The sequence below is a fragment of the Entelurus aequoreus genome, linkage group LG08 (assembly GCF_033978785.1).
Source record: "Entelurus aequoreus isolate RoL-2023_Sb linkage group LG08, RoL_Eaeq_v1.1, whole genome shotgun sequence".
Classification (NCBI taxonomy): domain Eukaryota; kingdom Metazoa; phylum Chordata; class Actinopteri; order Syngnathiformes; family Syngnathidae; genus Entelurus; species Entelurus aequoreus.
In genome coordinates, this window is record NC_084738.1 from 78893322 (window position 1) to 78914377 (window position 21056).

The 21056-nt window shown below is 34.8% G+C and overlaps 1 protein-coding gene across 1 annotated transcript in view; it reads right to left on the reverse strand.

Annotated features, from left to right (window-relative positions):
- The window catches only part of LOC133656315 (huntingtin-interacting protein 1-related protein-like), an 86027-nt gene that overhangs the window by 11936 nt on the left and 53035 nt on the right, over positions 1-21056 (reverse strand). The window contains exons 20-22 of the mRNA XM_062057341.1: positions 17407-17601; positions 17179-17326; positions 4410-4496 (exon numbers count right to left, since the gene is read on the reverse strand). Coding sequence (XP_061913325.1) covers positions 4410-4496; positions 17179-17326; positions 17407-17601 — 430 coding nt within the window. The remainder of the gene's footprint in view (positions 1-4409; positions 4497-17178; positions 17327-17406; positions 17602-21056) is intronic.

The window sequence follows — 21056 nt, forward strand, 5'->3', positions numbered from 1 at the left end:
TGTGGAAAAAATGTTGCATATATTGTGTGGTTGCCGTATAAAAACATCAAAGTTTTATTCGACAAAAGAGCATAAAACAAACAAAATAATAGTTCAAACGTAAAATGGACAGATATATCTGAAGTTGATCTCGTAATTTAAGTGTTAAAAGTTAAAAAAAAAACTAATAAAAATGTATCACTTTATGAGTGGGGGACCTTTTGGATCCCAAATATATTTAGTAGGATTTTATTTAACTTTTCACTGTGATTACTCAAAAATATGAAAGAATTAAAATCAATGGTGTCCTGCATTATTGATCTTTTAAGGCTCTAATTACTAAATACTGCATATTTCAGTTTTACTACAAAAAACAAAGTTGTCTTTATATAGAGATTTACTGCAAGCGTTAAATTAAAAAAATAAAAAATAATTTGACTTATTTTTAACAGTTTAATGACTGAGACCCTTTATAGTCCCCGGGAGCCCTAAAGGTTAAAAAAAAAAAAAATCCATATATTTTGTTAAGGTTTGAAAATGAAAAATATCAAAATGGCCCCCGCATGCTTACATTTTTCCGTGTACGGCCCTCAGTGGAAAAAGTTTGGACACCCCTGTCCTAAACCAAACATGCAAAATGTCTAATAATGCCTGAAGAAATGTATCTTTGTGAGTTTTACCACAAAACATTTATTTTGTAAGGTTTGCAAAGACACAAGTTAGTTGTTTTTTACTCAATATGACAGTATAACTTTCATACTAAATGTGAACATTATATAAACATAACTCCAAAACCAAACATGCAATCTGTCTAAAAATGCCTGTAATATTGTATCTATGTGAGTTTTACCTATGTAAAACCTATGTAATATTGTATCTATGTGAGTTTTACCTATGTAAAACCTATGTAATATTGTATCTATGTGAGTTTTACCTATGTAAAACCTATGTAATATTGTATCTATGTGAGTTTTACCTATGTAAAACCTATGTAATATTGTATCTATGTGAGTTTTACCTATGTAAAACCTATGTAATATTGTATCTATGTGAGTTTTACCTATGTAATATTGTATCTATGTGAGTTTTACCTATGTAAAATTGTATCTATGTGAGTTTTACCTATGTAAAACCTATGTAATATTGTATCTATGTGAGTTTTACCTATGTAAAACCTATGTAGTATTGTATCTATGTGAGTTTTACCTATGTAAAACCTATGTAATATTGTATCTATGTGAGTTTTACCTATGTAATATTGTATCTATGTGAGTTTTACCTAGGTAAAACCTATGTAATATTGTATCTATGTGAGTTTTACCTATGTAATATTGTATCTATGTGAGTTTTACCTATGTAAAACCTATGTAATATTCTATCTATGTGAGTTTTACCTATGTAAAACCTATGTAATATTCTATGTGAGTTTTACCTATGTAAAACCTATGTAATATTGTATCTATGTGACTTTTACCTATGTAAAACCTATGTAATATTGTATCTATATGAGTTTTACCTATGTAAAACCTATGTAATATTGTATCTATATGAGTTTTACCTATGTAAAACCTATGTAATATTGTATCTACCGTATATGAGTTTTACCTATGTAAAACCTATGTAATATTGTATCTATATGAGTTTTACCTATGTAGAACCTATGTAATATTGTATCTATGTGACTTTTACCTATGTAAAACCTATGTAATATTGTATCTATATGAGTTTTACCTATGTAAAACCTATGTAATATTGTATATATATGAGTTTTACCTATGTAAAACCTATGTAATATTGTATCTATATGAGTTTTACCTATGTAAAACCTATGTAATATTGTATCTATGTGAGTTTTACCTATGTAAAACCTATGTAATATTGTATCTATGTGAGTTTTACCTATGTAAAACCTATGTAATATTGTATCTATGTGAGTTTTACCTATGTAAAACCTATGTACCTATGTAATATTGTATCTATATGAGTTTTACCTATGTAAAACCTATGTAATATTGTATCTATATGAGTTTTACCTATGTAAAACCTATGTAATATTGTATCTATATGAGTTTTACCTATGTAAAACCTATGTAATATTGTATCTATGTGAGTTTTACCTATGTAAAACCTATGTAATATTGTATCTGTGTGAGTTTTACCTATGTAAAACCTATGTAATATTGTATCTATATGAGTTGTACCTATGTAAAACCTATGTAATATTGTATCTATATGAGTTTTACCTATGTAAAACCTATATAATATTGTATCTATGTGAGTTTTACCTATGTAAAACCTATGTAATATTGTATCTATATGAGTTGTACCTATGTAAAACCTATGTAATATTGTATCTATATGAGTTTTACCTATGTAAAACCTATGTAATATTGTATCTATGTGAGTTTTACCTATGTAAAACCTATGTAATATTGTATCTATATGAGTTTTACCTATGTAAAACCTATGTAATACTGTATCTATATGAGTTTTACCTACGTAAAACCTATGTAATATTGTATCTATGTGAGTTTTACCTATGTAAAACCTATATAATATTGTATTTATGTGAGTTTTACTAGAATCAGGTGTTTCGGTAAGGTTTGCAAATACAAAAATGAGGTTTTAGTCATAATGACAGTATAACTGTCACACTCAATATGACAGTTATTTAATCATAACTCCTAAACCACACATGCAAAATGGCTAATAATGCCTGAAATAAAACATCCTTGTGAGTTTTACTCAAAACATATGCTTTTTTAAGGCTTGCAGACACAAAAAGTAGTTTTTTACTCAATATGACAGTAATGTTCTTAGAATCCTGAGATAATGCGAAAAAAGTAGAGATGTCCGATAATATCGACCTGCCGATATTATCGGGCGATAAATGCTTTAAAATGTAATATCGGAAATTATCGGTATCGTTTTTTTTATTATCTGTATCGGGGTTTTTTTAGGTTTTTTATTTTTATTTTTTTTATTAAATCAACATAAAAAACACAAGATACACTTACAATTAGTGCACCAACCCAAAAAACCTCCCTCCCCCATTCACACTCATTCACACAAAAGAGTTGTTTCTTTCTGTTATTAATATTCTGCTTCCTACATTATATATCAATATATATCAATACAGTCTGCAAGGGATACAGTCCGTAAGCACACATGATTGTGCGTGCTGCTGCTCCACTAATAGTACTAACCTTTAACACTTAATTTTACTCATTTTCATTAATTACTAGCTTCTATGTAACTGTTTTTATATTGTTTTACTTTCTTTTTTATTCAAGAAAATGTTTTTAATGTATTTATCTTATTTTATTAATTTTTTTTAAAAAGGACCTTATCTTCACCATACCTGGTTGTCCAAATTAGGCATAATAATGTGTTAATTCCACGACTGTATATATATCGGTATCGGTTGATATCGGTATCAGTAATTAAGAGTTGGACAATATCGGAATATCGAATATCGGCAAAAAGCCATTATCGGACATCCCTAGAAAAAAGCAATAAAATGTATTCAAACATAACTCCTAAACCAAACATGTAAAATGTCTAATAATGCCTGAAGAAATGTATCTTTGTGAGTTTTACTAGAAAAAATATATTTTCTAAGGTTTGCAAAGACACAAGTTAGTTTTTTTTACTCAATATGACAGTATAACTTTCATATTAAATATGAACGTTATATACCGTATTTTTCGGACTATAAGTCGCAGTTTTTTTTCATAGTTTGGCCGGGGGTGCGACTTATACTCAGGAGCGACTTATGTGTGAAATGATTAACACATTACCGTAAAATATCCAATAATATTATTGATCTCATTCACGTAAGAGACTAGACGTATAAGATTTCATGGGATTTAGCGATTAGGAGTGACAGATTGTTTGGTAAACGTATAGCATGTTCTATATGTTATAGTTATTTGAATGACTCTTACCATAATATGTTACGTTAACATACCAGGCACCTTCTCAGTTGCTTATTTATGCCTCATATAACGTACACTTATTCAGCCTGTTGTTCACTATTCTTTAGACATTTTAAATTGCCTTTCAAATGTCTATTCTTGGTGTTAGCTTTTATCAAATACATTTCCCCAAAAAATACGACTTATACTCCAGTGCGACTTATATACTGTATGTTTTTTTCCTTCTTTATTATGCATTTTCGGCAGGTGCGACTTATACTTCGGAGCGACTTATACTCCGAAAAATACGGTAAACATAACTCCAAAACCAAACATGCTATCTGTCTAAAAATATACATTTTGCCACAATATTGATCAGTCACGTCACGTCACGCACGCACGCGCACACACACACACACACACACACACACACACACACACACACACACACACACACACACACACACACACACACACACACACACACACACACACACACACACGCACACTTACCATTCCTGTTTCCCAGGTAGGCCAAATGACTCTGCTGCATTTTGTCCACTGAGCCCAGAGTGATCTCAGCACGGTTCACCAAATAATCTGAGAAACAAAAAGATATAAAAGACATAATTATATATATATATATATATATATATATATATATATATATATATATATATATATATATATATATATATATATATATATATATATATATATATAATATTTCCGCTGTAGTTGGTAAAAAATGTCGAGTTAGGTGCTAAAAGTTTCGCTCCAGTTGGTAAAAAAAAATTCAAGCTGGGTTCTAAAAGTTTGAGCGAGATGCTAACAATTTTCTAGTGTGGTGCTAAAATTTCGTGTGCTCTTTGCTGAAAAAATTTCAAGCTTGGCTGGCAAAGTTTTTGAGCTCGGTGCTAAAAAAAAATTGCGCTGAGTGCTAAAAATGTTCCAATTAGGTGCTAATATTTCCGCTCTAGTTGGTAAAAAAAAATGTTGAGCTAGGTCCTAAAAGTTTAAGCTAGTTGCTAACAATTTTTCAGCGAGGTGCTAAAATTTCAGCTCTAGTTGGTAAAAAAAAATATTGAGCTAGGTTGGAAAAGTTTTCGAGCGAGGTGGTAATAATTTTCCAGCTAGGTGTTAAAAATGTTTGCGCTAAGTGCTAAAAAATTTCCAGCTAGGTGTTAAAATTTCCGCGCTAGTTGGTAAAAAAAAAATTTGAGCAAGGTTCTAAAAGTTTGAGCTAGTTGCTAACAATTTTCCAGTGAGGTGCTAAAATTTACGCTTTAGTTGGTAAAAAAAAAATTCGAATTAGGTTCTAAAAGTTTGGCTAAGTGCTAAAAATGTTCCAACTAGGTGCGAAAATTTCCGCTGTAGTTGCTAAAAAAAATTTTGAGCTAGGTCCTAAAACTTTGAGCTAGTTGCTAACAATTTTCCAGCGAGGTGCTAAAATTTCAGCTCTAGTTGGAAAAAGAAATATTGAGCTAGGTTGGAAAAGTTTTCGAGCGAGGTGGTAACAATTTTCCAGCTAAGTGCTAAAAATGTTTGCGCTAAGTGCTAAAAAATTTCCAGCTAGGTGTTAAAATTTCCGCTCTAGTTGGTAAAAAAAAATATTTGAGCAAGGTTCTAAAAGTTTGAGCTAGTTGCTAACAATTTTCCAGCGAGGTGCTAAAATTTACGCTTTAGTTGGTAAAAAAAAAAATTCGAATTAGGTTCTAAAAGTTTGGCTAAGTGCTAAAAATGTTCCAACTAGGTGCGAAAATTTCCGCTGTAGTTGCTAAAAAAAAATTTGTGCTAGGTTCTAAAAGTTTGAGCTAGTTGCTGACAATTTTCCAGCGAGGTGCTAAAATTTCCGCTCTAGTTGGTAAAAAAAATGTTGAGCTATGTTGGAAAAGTTTTCGAGCGAGGTGGTAACAATTTTCCAGCTAAGTGCTAAAAATGTTTGCGCTAAGTGCTAAAAAATTTCCAGCTAGGTGTTAAAATTTCCGCGCTAGTTGGTAAAAAAAAAATTTGAGCAAGGTTCTAAAAGTTTGAGCTAGTTGCTAACAATTTTCCAGTGAGGTGCTAAAATTTACGCTTTAGTTGGTAAGAAAAAAATTCGAATTAGGTTCTAAAAGTTTGGCTAAGTGCTAAAAATGTTCCAACTAGGTGCGAAAATTTCCGCTGTAGTTGCTAAAAAAAATTTTGAGCTAGGTCCTAAAACTTTGAGCTAGTTGCTAACAATTTTCCAGCGAGGTGCTAAAATTTCAGCTCTAGTTGGAAAAAGAAATATTGAGCTAGGTTGGAAAAGTTTTCGAGCGAGGTGGTAACAATTTTCCAGCTAAGTGCTAAAAATGTTTGCGCTAAGTGCTAAAAAATTTCCAGCTAGGTGTTAAAATTTCCGCTCTAGTTGGTAAAAAAAAATATTTGAGCAAGGTTCTAAAAGTTTGAGCTAGTTGCTAACAATTTTCCAGCGAGGTGCTAAAATTTTACGCTTTAGTTGGTAAAAAAAAAATTCGAATTAGGTTCTAAAAGTTTGGCTAAGTGCTAAAAATGTTCCAACTAGGTGCGAAAATTCCGCTGTAGTTGCTAAAAAAAAATTTGTGCTAGGTTCTAAAAGTTTGAGCTAGTTGCTGACAATTTTCCAGCGAGGTGCTAAAATTTCCGCTCTAGTTGGTAAAAAAAATGTTGAGCTATGTTGGAAAAGTTTTCGAGCGAGGGTGGTAACAATTTTCCAGCTAAGTGCTAAAAATGTTTGCGCTAAGTGCTAAAAAATTTCCAGCTAGGTGTTAAAATTTCCGCTCTAGTTGGTAAAAAAAAAATTTGAGCAAGGTTCTAAAAGTTTGAGCTAGGTGCTAACAATTTTCCAGCCAGGTGCTAAAATTTCCGCTCTAGTTGGTAAAAAAAAAATTCGAATTAGGTTGTAAAAGTTTGAGCTAAGTGCTAAAAATGTTCCAACTAGGTGTGAAAATTTCCGCTCTAGTTGGTAAAAAAAAAATTGTGCTAGGTTCTTAAAGTTTGAGCTAGTTGCTAACAATTTTCCAGCGAGGTGCTAAAATTTCAGCTCTAGTTGGTAAAAAAAAATATTGAGCTAGGTTGGAAAAGTTTTCGAGCGAGGTGGTAACAATTTTCCAGCTAAGTGCTAAAAATGTTTGCGCTAAGTGGTAAAAAAATTCCAGCTAGGTGTTAAAATTTCCGCTCTAGTTGGTAAAAAAAAAATTTGAGCAAGGTTCTAAAAGTTTGAGCTAGGTGCTAACAATTTTACAGCCGAGTGCGAAAATTTCCGCTCTAGTTGGAAAAAAAAAAAATTCAAATTAGGTTCTAAAAGTTTGAGCTAAGTGCTAAAAATGTTCCAACTAGGTGTGAAAATTTCCGCTCTAGTTGGTAAAAAAAAAAATTGTGCTAGGTTCTAAAAGTTTGAGCTAGTTGCTAACAATATTCCAGCGAGTTGCTAAAATTTCCGCTCTAGTCGGTAAAAAAAAATGTTGAGCTAGGTTGGAAAAGTTTTCGAGCGAGGTGGTAACAATTTTCCAGCTAGGTGCTAAAAATGTTTGCGCTAAGTGATAAAAAATTTCCAGCTAGGTGTTAAAATTTCCGCTCTGGTTGGTAAAAAAAAAATTTGAGCAAGGTTCTAAAAGTTTGAGCTAGGTGCTAACAATTTTCCAGCCGAGTGCTAAAATTTCCGCTCTATTTGGTAAAAAAAAAATTCGAATTAGGTTCTAAAAGTTTGAGCTAAGTGCTAAAAATGTTCCAACTAGGTGTGAAAATTTCCGCTCTAGTTGGTAAAAAAAAAAATTGTGCTAAGTTCTAAAAGTTTGAGCTAGTTGCTAACAATTTTCCAGCGAGGTGCTAAAATTTCCGCTCTAGTTGGTAAAAAAAAATGTTGATCTAGGTTGGTAAAGTTTTCGAGCGAGGTGGTAACAATTTTCCAGCTAGGTGCTAAAAATGTTTGCGCTAAGTGCTAAAAAATTTCCAGCTAGGTGTTAAAATTTCCGCTCTCGTTGGTAAAAAAAAAATTGGAGCAAGGTTCTAAAAGTTTGAGCTAGGTGCTAACAATTTTCCAGCCGAGTGCTAAAATTTCCGCTCTAGTTGGAAAAAAAAAAATTCAAATTAGGTTCTAAAAGTTTGAGCTAAGTGCTAAAAATGTTCCAACTAGGTGTGAAAATTTCCGCTCTAGTTGGTAAAAAAAAAATTGTGCTAGGTTCTAAAAGTTTGAGCTAGTTGCTAACAATTTTCCAGCGAGGTGCTAAAATTTCCGCTCTAGTTGGTAAAAAAAAATGTTGAGCTAGGTTGGAAAAGTTTTCGAGCGAGGTGGTAACAATTTTCCAGCTTGGTGCTAAAAATGTTTGCGCTAAGTACTAAAAAATTTCCAGCTAGGTGTTAAAATTTCCGCTCTAGGTGGTAAAAAAATTTTTTTGAGCAAGGTTGTAAAAGTTTGAGCTAGGTGCTAACAATTTTCCAGCCGAGTGCTAATATTTCCATGGAGTTGGTAAAAAAAAAATTCGAATTAGGTTCTAAAAGTTTGAGCTAAGTGCTAAAAATGTTCAAACTAGGTGCGAAAATTTCCACTGTAGTTGCTAAAAAAAATGTTGAGCTAGGTCCTAAAACTTTGAGCTAGTTGCTAACAATTTTCCAGCGAGGTGCTAAAATGTCCGCTCTAGTTGGTAAAAAAAAATGTTGAGCTAGGTTGGAAAAGTTTTCGAGCGAGGTGGTAACAATTTTCCAGATAAGTGCTAAAAATGTTTGCGCTAAGTGCTAAAAAATTTCCAGCTAGGTGTTAAAATTTCCGCTCTAGTTGGTAAAAAAAAAATTTGAGCAAGGTTCTAAAAGTTTGAGCTAGGTGCTAACAATTTTCCAGCCAGGTGCTAAAATTTCCGCTCTAGTTGGTAAAAAAAAAATTCGAATTAGGTTCTAAAAGTTTGAGCTAAGTGCTAAAAATGTTCCAACTAGGTGTGAAAATTTCCGCTCTAGTTGGTAAAAAAAAATTGTGCTAGGTTCTTAAAGTTTGAGCTAGTTGCTAACAATTTTCCAGCGAGGTGCTAAAATTTCAGCTCTAGTTGGTAAAAAAAAATATTGAGCTAGGTTAGAAAAGTTTTCGAGCGAGGTGGTAACAATTTTCCAGCCAGGTGTTAAAAATGTTTGCGCTAAGTGCTAAAAAATTTCCAGCTAGGTGTTAAAATTTCCGCGCTAGTTGGTAAAAAAAAAAATTTGAGCAAGGTTCTAAAAGTTTGAGCTAGTTGCTAACAATTTTCCAGCGAGGTGCTAAAATTTACGCTCTAGTTGGTAAAAAAAAAATTCAAATTAGGTTCTAAAAGTTTGAGCTGAGTGCTAAAAATGTTCCAACTAGGTGTGAAAATTTCCGCTCTAGTTGGTAAAAAAAAATTTGTGCTAGGTTCTAAAAGTTTGAGCTAGTTGCTAACAATTTTCCAGCGAGGTGCTAAAATTTCCGCTCTAGTTGGTAAAAAAAAATGTTGAGCTAGGTTGGAAAAGTTTTCGAGCGAGGTGGTAACAATTTCCAGCTAAGTGCTAAAAATGTTTGCGCTAAGTGCTAAAAAATGTTCAGCTAGGTGTTAAAATTTCCGCTCTAGGTGGTAAAAAAAAACATTTGAGCAAGGTTCTAAAAGTTTGAGCTAGGTGCTAACAATTTTTCCAGTCGAGTGCTAAAATTTCCGCTCTAGTCGGTAAAAAAAATTTCAAATTAGGCTCTAAAAGTTTGAGCTAAGTGCTAAAAGTGTTCCAACTAGGTGTGAAAATTTCCGCTCTAGTTGGTAAAAAAAATTTCTGCTAGGTTCTAAAAGTTTGAGCTAGTTGCTAACAATTTTCCAGCGAAGTGCTAAAATTTCCGCTCTAGTTGGTAAAAAAAAATATTGAGCTAGGTTGGAAATGTTTTCAAGCAAGGTAACAATTTTCCAGCTACTGTAGGTGCTAAAAATGTTTGCGCTAAGTGCTAAAATTTTTCCAGCTAGGTGATAAAATTTCCGCTCTAGTTGGTAAAAAAAAAATTTGTGCTAGGTCCTAAAAGTTTGAGCTAGTTGCTAACAATTTTCCAGCGAGGTGCTAAAATTTACGCTCTTGTTGGTAAAAAAAAATGTTGAGCTAGGTTGGAAAAGTTTTCGAGCGAGGTGGTAACAATTTTCCAGCTAAGTGCTAAAAATGTTTGCGCTAAGTGCTAAAAAATTTCCAGCTAGGTGTTAAAATTTCCGCTCTCGTTGGTAAAAAAAAAATTTGAGCAAGGTTCTAAAAGTTTGAGCTAGGTGCTAACAATTTTCCAGCCAGGTGCTAAAATTTCCGCTCTAGTTGGTAAAAAAAAAATCGAATTAGGTTGTAAAAGTTTGGCTAAGTGCTAAAAATGTTCCAACTAGGTGTGAAAATTTCCGCTGTAGTTGCTAAAAAAAATGTTGAGCTAGGTCCTAAAACTTTGAGCTAGTTTCTAACAATTTTCCAGCGAGGTGCTAAAATTACAGCTCTAGTTGGTAAAAAAAAATATTGAGCTAGGTTGGAAAAGTTTTCGAGCGAGGTGGTAACAATTTTCCAGCTAAGTGCTAAAAATGTTTGCGCTAAGTGCTAAAAAATTTCCAGCTAGGTGTTAAAATTTCCGCTCTAGTTGGTAAAAAAAAAATTTGAGCAAGGTTCTAAAAGTTTGAGCTAGTTGCTAACAATTTTCCAGCGAGGTGCTAAAATGTACGCTCTAGTTGGTAAAAAAAAAATTCGAATTAGGTTGTAAAAGTTTGAGGTAAGTGCTAAAAATGTTCCAACAAGGTGTGAAAATTTCCACTCTAGTTGGTAAAAAAAAAATTGTGCTAGGTTCTTAAAGTTTGAGCTAGTTGCTAACAATTTTCCAGCGAGGTGCTAAAATTTCAGCTCTAGTTGGTAAAAAAAAATATTGAGCTAGGTTGTAAAAGTTTTCGAGCGAGGTGGTAACAATTTTCCAGCTAAGTGCTAAAAATGTTTGCGCTAAGTGCTAAAAAATTTCCAGCTAGGTGTTAAAATTTCCGCTCTAGTTGGTAAAAAAAAAATTTGAGCAAGGTTCTAAAAGTTTGAGCTAGGTGCTAACAATTTTACAGCCGAGTGCTAAAATTTCCGCTCTAGTTGGAAAAAAAAAAATTCAAATTAGGTTCTAAAAGTTTGAGCTAAGTGCTAAAAATGTTCCAACTAGGTGTGAAAATTTCCGCTCTAGTTGGTAAAAAAAAAAATTGTGCTAGGTTCTAAAAGTTTGAGCTAGTTGCTAACAATTTTCCAGCGAGTTGCTAAAATTTCCGCTCTAGTTGGTAAAAAAAAATGTTGAGCTAGGTTGGAAAAGTTTTCGAGCGAGGTGGTAACAATTTTCCAGCTAGGTGCTAAAAATGTTTGCGCTAAGTGCTAAAAAATTTCCAACTAGGTGTTAAGATTTCCGCTCTGGTTGGTAAAAAAAAAAATTTGAGCAAGGTTCTAAAAGTTTGAGCTAGGTGTTAACAATTTTCCAGCCGAGTGCTAAAATTTCCGCTCTAGTTGGTGAAAAAAAAATTCGAATTAGGTTCTAAAAGTTTGAGCTAAGTGCTAAAAATGTTCAAACTAGGTGCGAAAATTTCCGCTGTAGTTGCTAAAAAAAATGTTGAGCTAGGTCCTAAAACTTTGAGCTAGTTGCTAACAATTTTCCAGCGAGGTGCTAAAATTTCAGCTCTAGTTGGTAAAAAAAAATATTGAGCTAGGTTGGAAAAGTTTTCGAGCGAGGTGGTAACAATTTTCCAGCTAAGTGCAAAAAATTTCCAGCTAGGTGTTAAAATTTCCGCGCTAGTTGGTAAAAAAAATTTGAGCAAGGTTCTAAAAGTTTGAGCTAGGTGCTAACAATTTTACAGCCAGGTGCTAAAATTTCCGCTCTAGTTGGTAAAAAAAAAATTCGAATTAGGGTCTAAAAGTTTGAGCTAAGTGCTAAAAATGTTCCAACTAGGTGTGAAAATTTCCACTCTAGTTGGTAAAAAAAAATTGTGCTAGGTTCTTAAAGTTTGAGCTAGTTGCTAACAATTTTCCAGCGAGGTGCTAAAATTTACGCTCTAGTTGGTAAAAAAAATGTTGAGCTAGGTTGTAAAAGTTTTCGAGCGAGGTGGTAACAATTTTCCAGCTAGGTGCTAAAAATGTTTGCACTAAGTGCTAAAAAATTTCCAGCTAGGTGTTAAAATTTCCGCTCTAGGTGGTAAAAAAAAAAATTTGAGCAAGGTTCTAAAAGTTTGAGCTAGGTGCTAATAATTTTCCAGCCGAGTGCTAAAATTTCCGCTCTAGTTGGTAAAAAAAAAATTCAAATTAGGTTCTAAAAGTTTGAGCTAAGTGCTAAAAATGTTCAAACTAGGTGCGAAAATTTCCGCTGTAGTTGCTAAAAAAAATGTTGAGCTAGGTCCTAAAACTTTGAGCTAGTTGCTAACAATTTTCCAGCGAGGTGCTAAAATTTCAGCTCTAGTTGGTAAAAAAAAATATTGAGCTAGGTTGGAAAAGTTTTCGAGCGAGGTGGTAACAATTTTCCAGCTAAGTGCAAAAAATGTTTGCGCTAAGTGCTAAAAAATTTCCAGCTAGGTGTTAAAATTTCCGCGCTAGTTGGTAAAAAAAAAATTTGAGCAAGGTTCTAAAAGTTTGAGCTAGGTGCTAACAATTTTCCAGCCAGGTGCTAAAATTTCCGCTCTAGTTGGTAAAAAAAAAATTCGAATTAGGTTCTAAAAGTTTGAGCTAAGTGCTAAAAATGTTCCAACTAGGTGTGAAAATTTCCGCTCTAGTTGGTAAAAAAAAAATTGTGCTAGGTTCTTAAAGTTTGAGCTAGTTGCTAACAATTTTCCAGCGAGGTGCTAAAATTTCAGCTCTAGTTGGTAAAAAAAAATATTGAGCTAGGTTGGAAAAGTTTTCGAGCGAGGTGGTAACAATTTTCCAGCTAAGTGCTAAAAATGTTTGCGCTAAGTGCTAAAAAATTTCCAGCTAGGTGTTAAAATTTCCGCTCTAGTTGGTAAAAAAAAAATTTGAGCAAGGTTCTAAAAGTTTGAGCTAGGTGCTAACAATTTTACAGCCGAGTGCTAAAATTTCCGCTCTAGTTGGAAAAAAAAAAATTCAAATTAGGTTCTAAAAGTTTGAGCTAAGTGCTAAAAATGTTCCAACTTGGTGTGAAAATTTCCGCTCTAGTTGGTAAAAAAAAAAATTGTGCTAGGTTCTAAAAGTTTGAGCTAGTTGCTAACAATTTTCCAGCGAGTTGCTAAAATTTCCGCTCTAGTTGGTAAAAAAAAATGTTGAGCTAGGTTGGAAAAGTTTTCGAGCGAGGTGGTAACAATTTTCCAGCTAGGTGCTAAAAATGTTTGCGCTAAGTGCTAAAAAAATTCCAGCTAGGTGTTAAGATTTCCGCTCTGGTTGGTAGAAAAAAAATTTGAGCAAGGTTCTAAAAGTTTGAGCTAGGTGCTAACAATTTTCCAGCCGAGTGCTAAAATTTCCGCTCTAGTTGGTAAAAAAAAAATTCGAATTAGGTTCTAAAAGTTTGAGCTAAGTGCTAAAAATGTTCAAACTAGGTGCGAAAATTTCCGCTGTAGTTGCTAAAAAAAATGTTGAGCTAGGTCCTAAAACTTTGAGCTAGTTGCTAACAATTTTCCAGCGAGGTGCTAAAATTTCAGCTCTAGTTGGTAAAAAAAAATATTGAGCTAGGTTGGAAAAGTTTTCGAGCGAGGTGGTAACAATTTTCCAGCTAAGTGCAAAAAATGTTTGCGCTAAGTGCTAAAAAATTTCCAACTAGGTGTTAAAATTTCCGCGCTAGTTGGTAAAAAAAAAATTTGAGCAAGGTTCTAAAAGTTTGAGCTAGGTGCTAACAATTTTCCAGCCAGGTGCTAAAATTTCCGCTCTAGTTGGTAAAAAAAAAATTCGAATTAGGGTCTAAAAGTTTGAGCTAAGTGCTAAAAATGTTCCAACTAGGTGTGAAAATTTCCGCTCTAGTTGGTAAAAAAAAAAATTGTGCTAGGTTCTTAAAGTTTGAGCTAGTTGCTAACAATTTTCCAGCGAGGTGCTAAAATTTACGCTCTAGTTGGTAAAAAAAAATGTTGAGCTAGGTTGGAAAAGTTTTCGAGCGAGGTGGTAACAATTTTCCAGCTAGGTGCTAAAAATGTTTGCACTAAGTGCTAAAAAATTTCCAGCTAGGTGTTAAAATTTCCGCTCTAGGTGGTAAAAAAAAAATTTGAGCAAGGTTCTAAAAGTTTGAGCTAGGTGCTAACAATTTTCCAGCCGAGTGCTAAAATTTCCGCTCTAGTTGTTAAAAAAAAAATTCGAATTAGGTTCTAAAAGTTTGAGCTAAGTGCTAAAAATGTTCAAACTAGGTACGAAAATTTCCGCTGTAGTTGCTAAAAAAAATGTTGAGCTAGGTTCTAAAACTTTGAGCTAGTTGCTAACAATTTTCCAGCGAGGTGCTAAAATTTCAGCTCTAGTTGGTAAAATAAAATATTGAGCTAGGTTAGAAAAGTTTTCGAGCGAGGTGGTAACAATTTTCCAGCTAAGTGCAAAAAATGTTTGCGCTAAGTGCTAAAAAATTTCCAGCTAGGTGTTAAAATTTCCGCTCTAGTTGGTAAAAAAAAAATGTGAGCAAGGTTCTAAAAGTTTGAGCTAGGTGCTAACAATTTTCCAGCCGGGTACTAAAATTTCTGCTCTAGTTGGTAAAAAAAATGTTTGAATTAGTTTCTAAAAGTTTGAGCTAAGTGCTAAAAATGTTCCAACTAGCTGCGAAAATTTCCGCTCTAGTTGGTAAAAAAAAAATGTTGAGCTAGGTCCTAAAAGTTTGAGCTAGTTGCTAACAATTTTCCAGCGAGGTGCTAAAATTTCCACTCTTGTTGGTAAAAAAAAATGTTGAGCTAGGTTGGAAAAGTTTTTGAGCGAGGGGGTAACAATTTTCCAGCTAGGTGCTAAAAATGTTTGCGCTAAGTGCTAAAAAATTTCCAGCTAGGTGTTAAAATTTCCACTCTAGTTGGTAAAAAAAAAATTTGAGAAAGGTTCTAAAAGTTTGAGCTAGGTGCTAACAATTTTCCAGCCGGGTGCTAAAATTACGCTCTAGTTGGTAAAAAAAAAAATTCAAATTAGGTTCTAAAAGTTTGAGCTGAGTGCTAAAAATGTTCCAACTAGGTGGGAAAATTTCCGCTCTAGTTGGTAAAAAAAAATTTGTGCTAGGTTCTAAAAGTTTGAGCTAGTTGCTAACAATTTTACAGCGAGGTGCTAAAATTTCCGCTCTAGTTGGTAAAAAAAAATGTTGAGCTAGGTTGGAAAAGTTTTCGAGCGAGGTGGTAACAATTTTCCAGCTAGGTGCTAAAAATGTTTGCGCTAAGTGCTAAAAAAATTTCAGCTAGGTGTTAAAATTTCCGCTCTAGGTGGTAAAAAAAAACATTTGAGCAAGGTTCTAAAAGTTTGAGCTAGGTGCTAACAATTTTCCAGCCGAGTGCTAAAATTTCTGCTCTAGTTGGTAAAACAAAATTCAAATTAGGCTCTAAAAGTTTGAGCTAAGTGCTAAAAGTGTTCCAACTAGGTGTGAAAATTTCCGCCCTAGTTGGTAAAAAAAATTTCTGCTAGGTTTTAAAAGTTTGAGCTAGTTGCTAACAATTTTCCAGCGAAGTGCTAAAATTTCCGCTCTGGTTGGTAAAAAAAAATATTGAGCTAGGTTGGAAATGTTTTCAAGCAAGGTGAAAAATTTCCAGCTACTGTAGGTGCTAAAAATGTTTGCGCTAAGTGCTAAAAATTTTCCAGCTAGGTGTTAAAATTTCCGCTCTAGTTGGTAAAAAAAAAATTTGAGCAAGGTTCTAAAAGTTTGAGCTAGGTGCTAACAATTTTCCCAGCCGGGTGCTAAAATTTCCGCTCTAGTTGGTAAAAAAAAAAAAGGGAATTAGGTTTTAAAAGTTTGAGCTAAGTGCTAAAAATGTTCCAACTAGGTGCGAAAATTTCCACTCTATTTGGTAAAAAAAAAATTGTGCTAGGTCCTAAAAGTTTGAGCTAGTTGCTAACAATTTTCCAGCGAGGTGCTAAAATTTACGCTCTAGTTGGTAAAAAAAAATGTTGAGCTAGGTTGGAAAAGTTTTCGAGCGAGGTGGTAACAATTTTCCAGCTAAGTGCTAAAAATGTTTGCGCTAAGTGCTAAAAAATTTCCAGCTAGGTGTTAAAATTTCCGCTCTCGTTGGTAAAAAAAAAATTTGAGCAAGGTTCTAAAAGTTTGAGCTAGGTGTTAACAATTTTCCAGCCGGGTGCTAAAATTTCCGCTCTAGTTGGTAAAAAAAAAAAGTGAATTAGTTTCTAAAAGTTTGAGCTAAGTGCTAAAAATGTTCCAACTAGCTGCGAAAATTTCCGCTCTAGTTGGTAAAAAAAAAATGTTGAGCTAGGTCCTAAAAGTTTGAACTAGTTGCTAACAATTTTCCAGCGAGGTGCTAAAATTTCCTGTGCTCTTTGCTAAAAAAATGTTCGAGCTAGGTTGGAAAAGTTTCAGCTAGGTGCTAACAATTTTCCAGCCAGGTGCTAAAATTTCCGCTCTAGTTGGTAAAAAAAAAATTTGAGTTAGTTTCTAAAAGTTTGAGCTAAGTGCTAAAAATGTTCCAACTAGCTGCGAAAATTTCCGCTCTAGTTGGTAAAAGAAAAATGTTGAGTTAGGTCCTAAAAGTTTGAGCTAGTTGCTAACAATTTTCCAGCGAGGTGCTAAAATTTCCACTCTTGTTGGTAAAAAAAAATGTTGAGCTAGGTTGGAAAAGTTTTCGAGCGAGGTGGTAACAATTTTCCAGCTAAGTGCTAAAAATGTTTGCGCTAAGTGCTAAAAAATTTCCAGCTAGGTGTTAAAATTTCCGCTCTCGTTGGTAAAAAAAAAATTTGAGCAAGGTTCTAAAAGTTTGAGCTAGGTGTTAACAATTTTCCAGCCGGGTGCTAAAATTTCCACTCTAGTTGGTAAAAAAAAAATTTGAATTAGTTTCTAAAAGTTTGAGCTAAGTGCTAAAAATGTTCCAACTAGCTGCGAAAATTTCCGCTCTAGTTGGTAAAAAAAAAATGTTGAGTTAGGTCCTAAAAGTTTGAGCTAGTTGCTAACAATTTTCCAGCGAGGTGCTAAAATTTCCTGTGCTCTATGCTAAAAAAATGTTCGAGCTAGGTTGGAAAAGTTTCAGCTAGGTGCTAACAATTTTCCAGCTAGGTGCTAAAATTTCCACTTTAGTTGGTAAAAAAAAAAAATATTTCGAGCTAGGTTCTCAAAGTTTTCCAGCTAGGTGCTAACCATTTTCCAGCTTGGTGCTAAAATGTTTGAATGGTGGTGAATGTGTCTTTGAGAGCGGAGGAAGACGAGAGCGCCACCTACCGGGCGAGCTGATGCAGCGGACGTGGATGGGGTCGTCCAGTTTGGCCACAGCGTCCAGGATGATGCCCTCGGCCTCCACCACGGCGCACTGCAGCAGGCAGAACTGCTCCTCCTGCAGTTTTTTGGACAGCTCGCCTTCCCGACAGGCCTGTTTACACACACACGCACACGTACACACACACGAGTCACGATAAGGTGTGCCCGGTCCTGGAGGGGTAGACGGTCCACCTGTTGCTGCAACTGAGCGTGCAGACTCCCCAGCTCCATGCTGCTGCGCTGCCTCTCCTGCTCCATGGAGCTATGGTGGAGCTGCGCCTGCTGGCGGAGGCCGTTAAGCTCCGCCTCCTGATCCCGGACCGACCGCATCAGCGCGTCCCTCTCTGCCTGCAGGCCCGCCAGCGAGCTGCTCAGCTGGGTGCCGCTCTGGAGGACAATAACGGAGTCAAACACGTGTTTGCTGAACGCTACGAGTCGAGTTATAGCGGAGGACGGAGCAGGGGACGTTAAAGTAAACAATAGATTTAGAACCACACATTCAGTATATTCATACTGTATATATATATATATACATATATATATACATACTATATACACACATACCCCTAGCGGGAACATTGTTACCACCTCGCTCGAAAACTTTTACGACCTAGCTCGAAATTTTTTCAGCAAAGAGCACAGGAAATTTTAGCACCTCGCTAGAAAACTGTTAGCACCTAGCTTGAAAACTTTTAGAACCAACCTCGAAATTCTTTTTTTTTTACCAACCAGAGCGGAAATTTTTAGCACCAAGCTCAAACTTTTCCAACCTGGCTTGAAATTATTTCAGCAAAGAGCACAGGAAATTTTAGCACCTTGCTGGAAAATTGTTAGCACCTAGCTCAAACTTTTCCAACCTAGCTCGAAATTTTTTTTAGCAAAGAGCACAGGAAGTTTTAGCCCCCTCGATGGAAAATTGTTAGCAACTAGCTCAAACTTTTAGGACCTAGCTCAACATTTTTTTTTTACCAACTAGAGCGGAAATTTTCGCACCGAGTTGGAACATTTTTAGCACTTAGCGCGAAAATTTTTAGCACCTAGCTCAACAATTGTTAGCACCTAGCTCGAAAACTTTTCCAATCAAGTTTTAACTTTTTTCTGCAAAGAGCACAGGAAATTTTAGCACCTCGCTAGAAAACTGTTAGCACCTAGCTTGAAAACTTTTAGAACCAACCTCGAATTTTTTTTTTTTTTTACCAACCAGAGCGGAAATTTTTAGCACCAAGCTCAAACTTTTCCAACCTGGCTTGAAATTATTTCAGCAAAGAGCACAGGAAATTTTAGCACCTTGCTGGAAAATTGTTAGCACCTAGCTCAAACTTTTCCAACCTAGCTCGAAATTTTTTTTAGCAAAGAGCACAGGAAGTTTTAGCCCCCTCGATGGAAAATTGTTAGCAACTAGCTCAAACTTTTAGGACCTAGCTCAACATTTTTTTTTACCAACTAGAGCAGAAATTTTCGCACCTAGTTGGAACATTTTTAGCACTTAGCGCGAAAATTTTTAGCACCTAGCTCAACAATTGTTAGCACCTAGCTCGAAAACTTTTCCAATCAAGTTTTAACTTTTTTCAGCAAAGAGCACAGGAAATTTTAGCACCTCGCTAGAAAACTGTTAGCACCTAGCTTGATAACTTTTAGAACCAACCTCGAAATCCTTTTTTTTTACCAACCAGAGCGGAAATTTTTAGCACCAAGCTCAAACTTTTCCAACCTAGCTCGAAATTTTTTTTAGCAAAGAGCACAGGAAGTTTTAGCCCCCCTCGATGGAAAATTGTTAGCAACTAGCTCAAACTTTTAGGACCTAGCTCAACATTTTTTTTTACCAACTAGAGCGGAAATTTTCGCACCGAGTTGGAACATTTTTAGCACTTAGCGCGAAAATTTTTAGCACCTAGCTCAACAATTGTTAGCACCTAGCTCGAAAACTTTTCCAATCAAGTTTTAACTTTTTTCAGCTAAGAGCACAGGAAATTTTAGCACCTAGCTCCAAAATTTGTAGAACTTAATTTTAATTTTTTTTTTACCAAACTTTTAGAACCTTGCTCGTATTTTTTTTTTACCAACTAGAGTGGAAATATTAGCACCTAGCTGGAAAATTGTTAGCACTTAGCTCAAACTTTTCCAACCTAGTTTGAAATTTTTTTTAGCAAAGAGCACAGGAAATTTTAGCCCCTCGCTGGAAAATTGTTAGCAACTAGCTCAAACTTATAGGACCTAGCTCAACATTTTTTTACCAACTACAGCAGAAATTTGAGCACCTAGTTGGAACATTTTTAGCACTTAACGCAATTTTTTTTTAGCAACAAGCTCGAAAACTTTGCCAACCAAGCTCAAAATTTTTTCAGCAAAGAGCACAGGAAATTCTAGCACCTCGCTAGAAAACTGTTAGCACCTAGCTTGAAAACTTTTAGAACCAACCTCGAAATTCTTTTTTTTTACCAACCAGAGCGGAAATTTTTAGCACCAAGCTCAAACTTTTCCAACCTGGCTTGAAATTATTTCAGCAAAGAGCACAGGAAATTTTAGCACCTTGCTGGAAAATTGTTAGCACCTAGCTCAAACTTTTCCAACCTAGCTCGAAATTTTTTTTAGCAAAGAGCACAGGAAGTTTTAGCCCCCTCGATGGAAAATTGTTAGCAACTAGCTCAAACTTTTAGGACCTAGCTCAACATTTTTTTTTACCAACTAGAGTGGAAATTTTCGCACCGAGTTGGAACATTTTTAGCAGTTAGCGCGAAAATTTTTAGCACCTAGCTCAACAATTGTTAGCACCTAGCTCGAAAACTTTTCCAATCAAGTTTTAACTTTTTTCTGCAAAGAGCACAGGAAATTTTAGCACCTCGCTAGAAAACTGTTAGCACCTAGCTTGAAAACTTTTAGAACCAACCTCGAAATTCTTATTTTTTTACCAACCAGAGCGGAAATTTTTAGCACCAAGCTCAAACTTTTCCAACCTGGCTTGAAATTATTTCAGCAAAGAGCACAGGAAATTTTAGCACCTTGCTGGAAAATTGTTAGCACCTAGCTCAAACTTTTCCAACCTAGCTCGAAATTTTTTTTAGCACAGAGCACAGGAAGTTTTAGCCCCCTCGATGGAAAATTGTTAGCAACTAGCTCAAACTTTTAGGACCTAGCTCAACATTTTTTTTTACCAACTAGAGCGGAAATTTTCGCACTGAGTTGGAACATTTTTAGCACTTAGCGCGAAAATTTTTAGCACCTAGCTCAACAATTGTTAGCACCTAGCTCGAAAACTTTTCCAATCAAGTTTTAACTTTTTTCTGCAAAGAGCACAGGAAATGTTAGCACCTCGCTAGAAAACTGTTAGCACCTAGCTTGAAAACTTTTAGAACCAACCTCGAATTTTTTTTTTTTTTTACCAACCAGAGCGGAAATTTTTAGCACCAAGCTCAAACTTTTCCAACCTGGCTTGAAATTATTTCAGCAAAGAGCACAGGAAATTTTAGCACCTTGCTGGAAAATTGTTAGCACATAGCTCAAACTTTTCCAACCTAGCTCGAATTTTTTTTTAGCAAAGAGCACAGGAAGTTTTAGCCCCCCTCGATGGAAAATTGTTAGCAACTAGCTCAAACTTTTAGGACCTAGCTCAACATTTTTTTTTACCAACTAGAGCGGAAATTTTCGCACCGAGTTGGAACATTTTTAGCACTTAGCGCGAAAATTTTTAGCACCTAGCTCAACAATTGTTAGCACCTAGCTCGAAAACTTTTCCAATCAAGTTTTAACTTTTTTCAGCTAAGAGCACAGGAAATTTTAGCACCTAGCTCCAAAATTTGTAGAACTTAATTTTAATTTTTTTTTTACCAAACTTTTAGAACCTT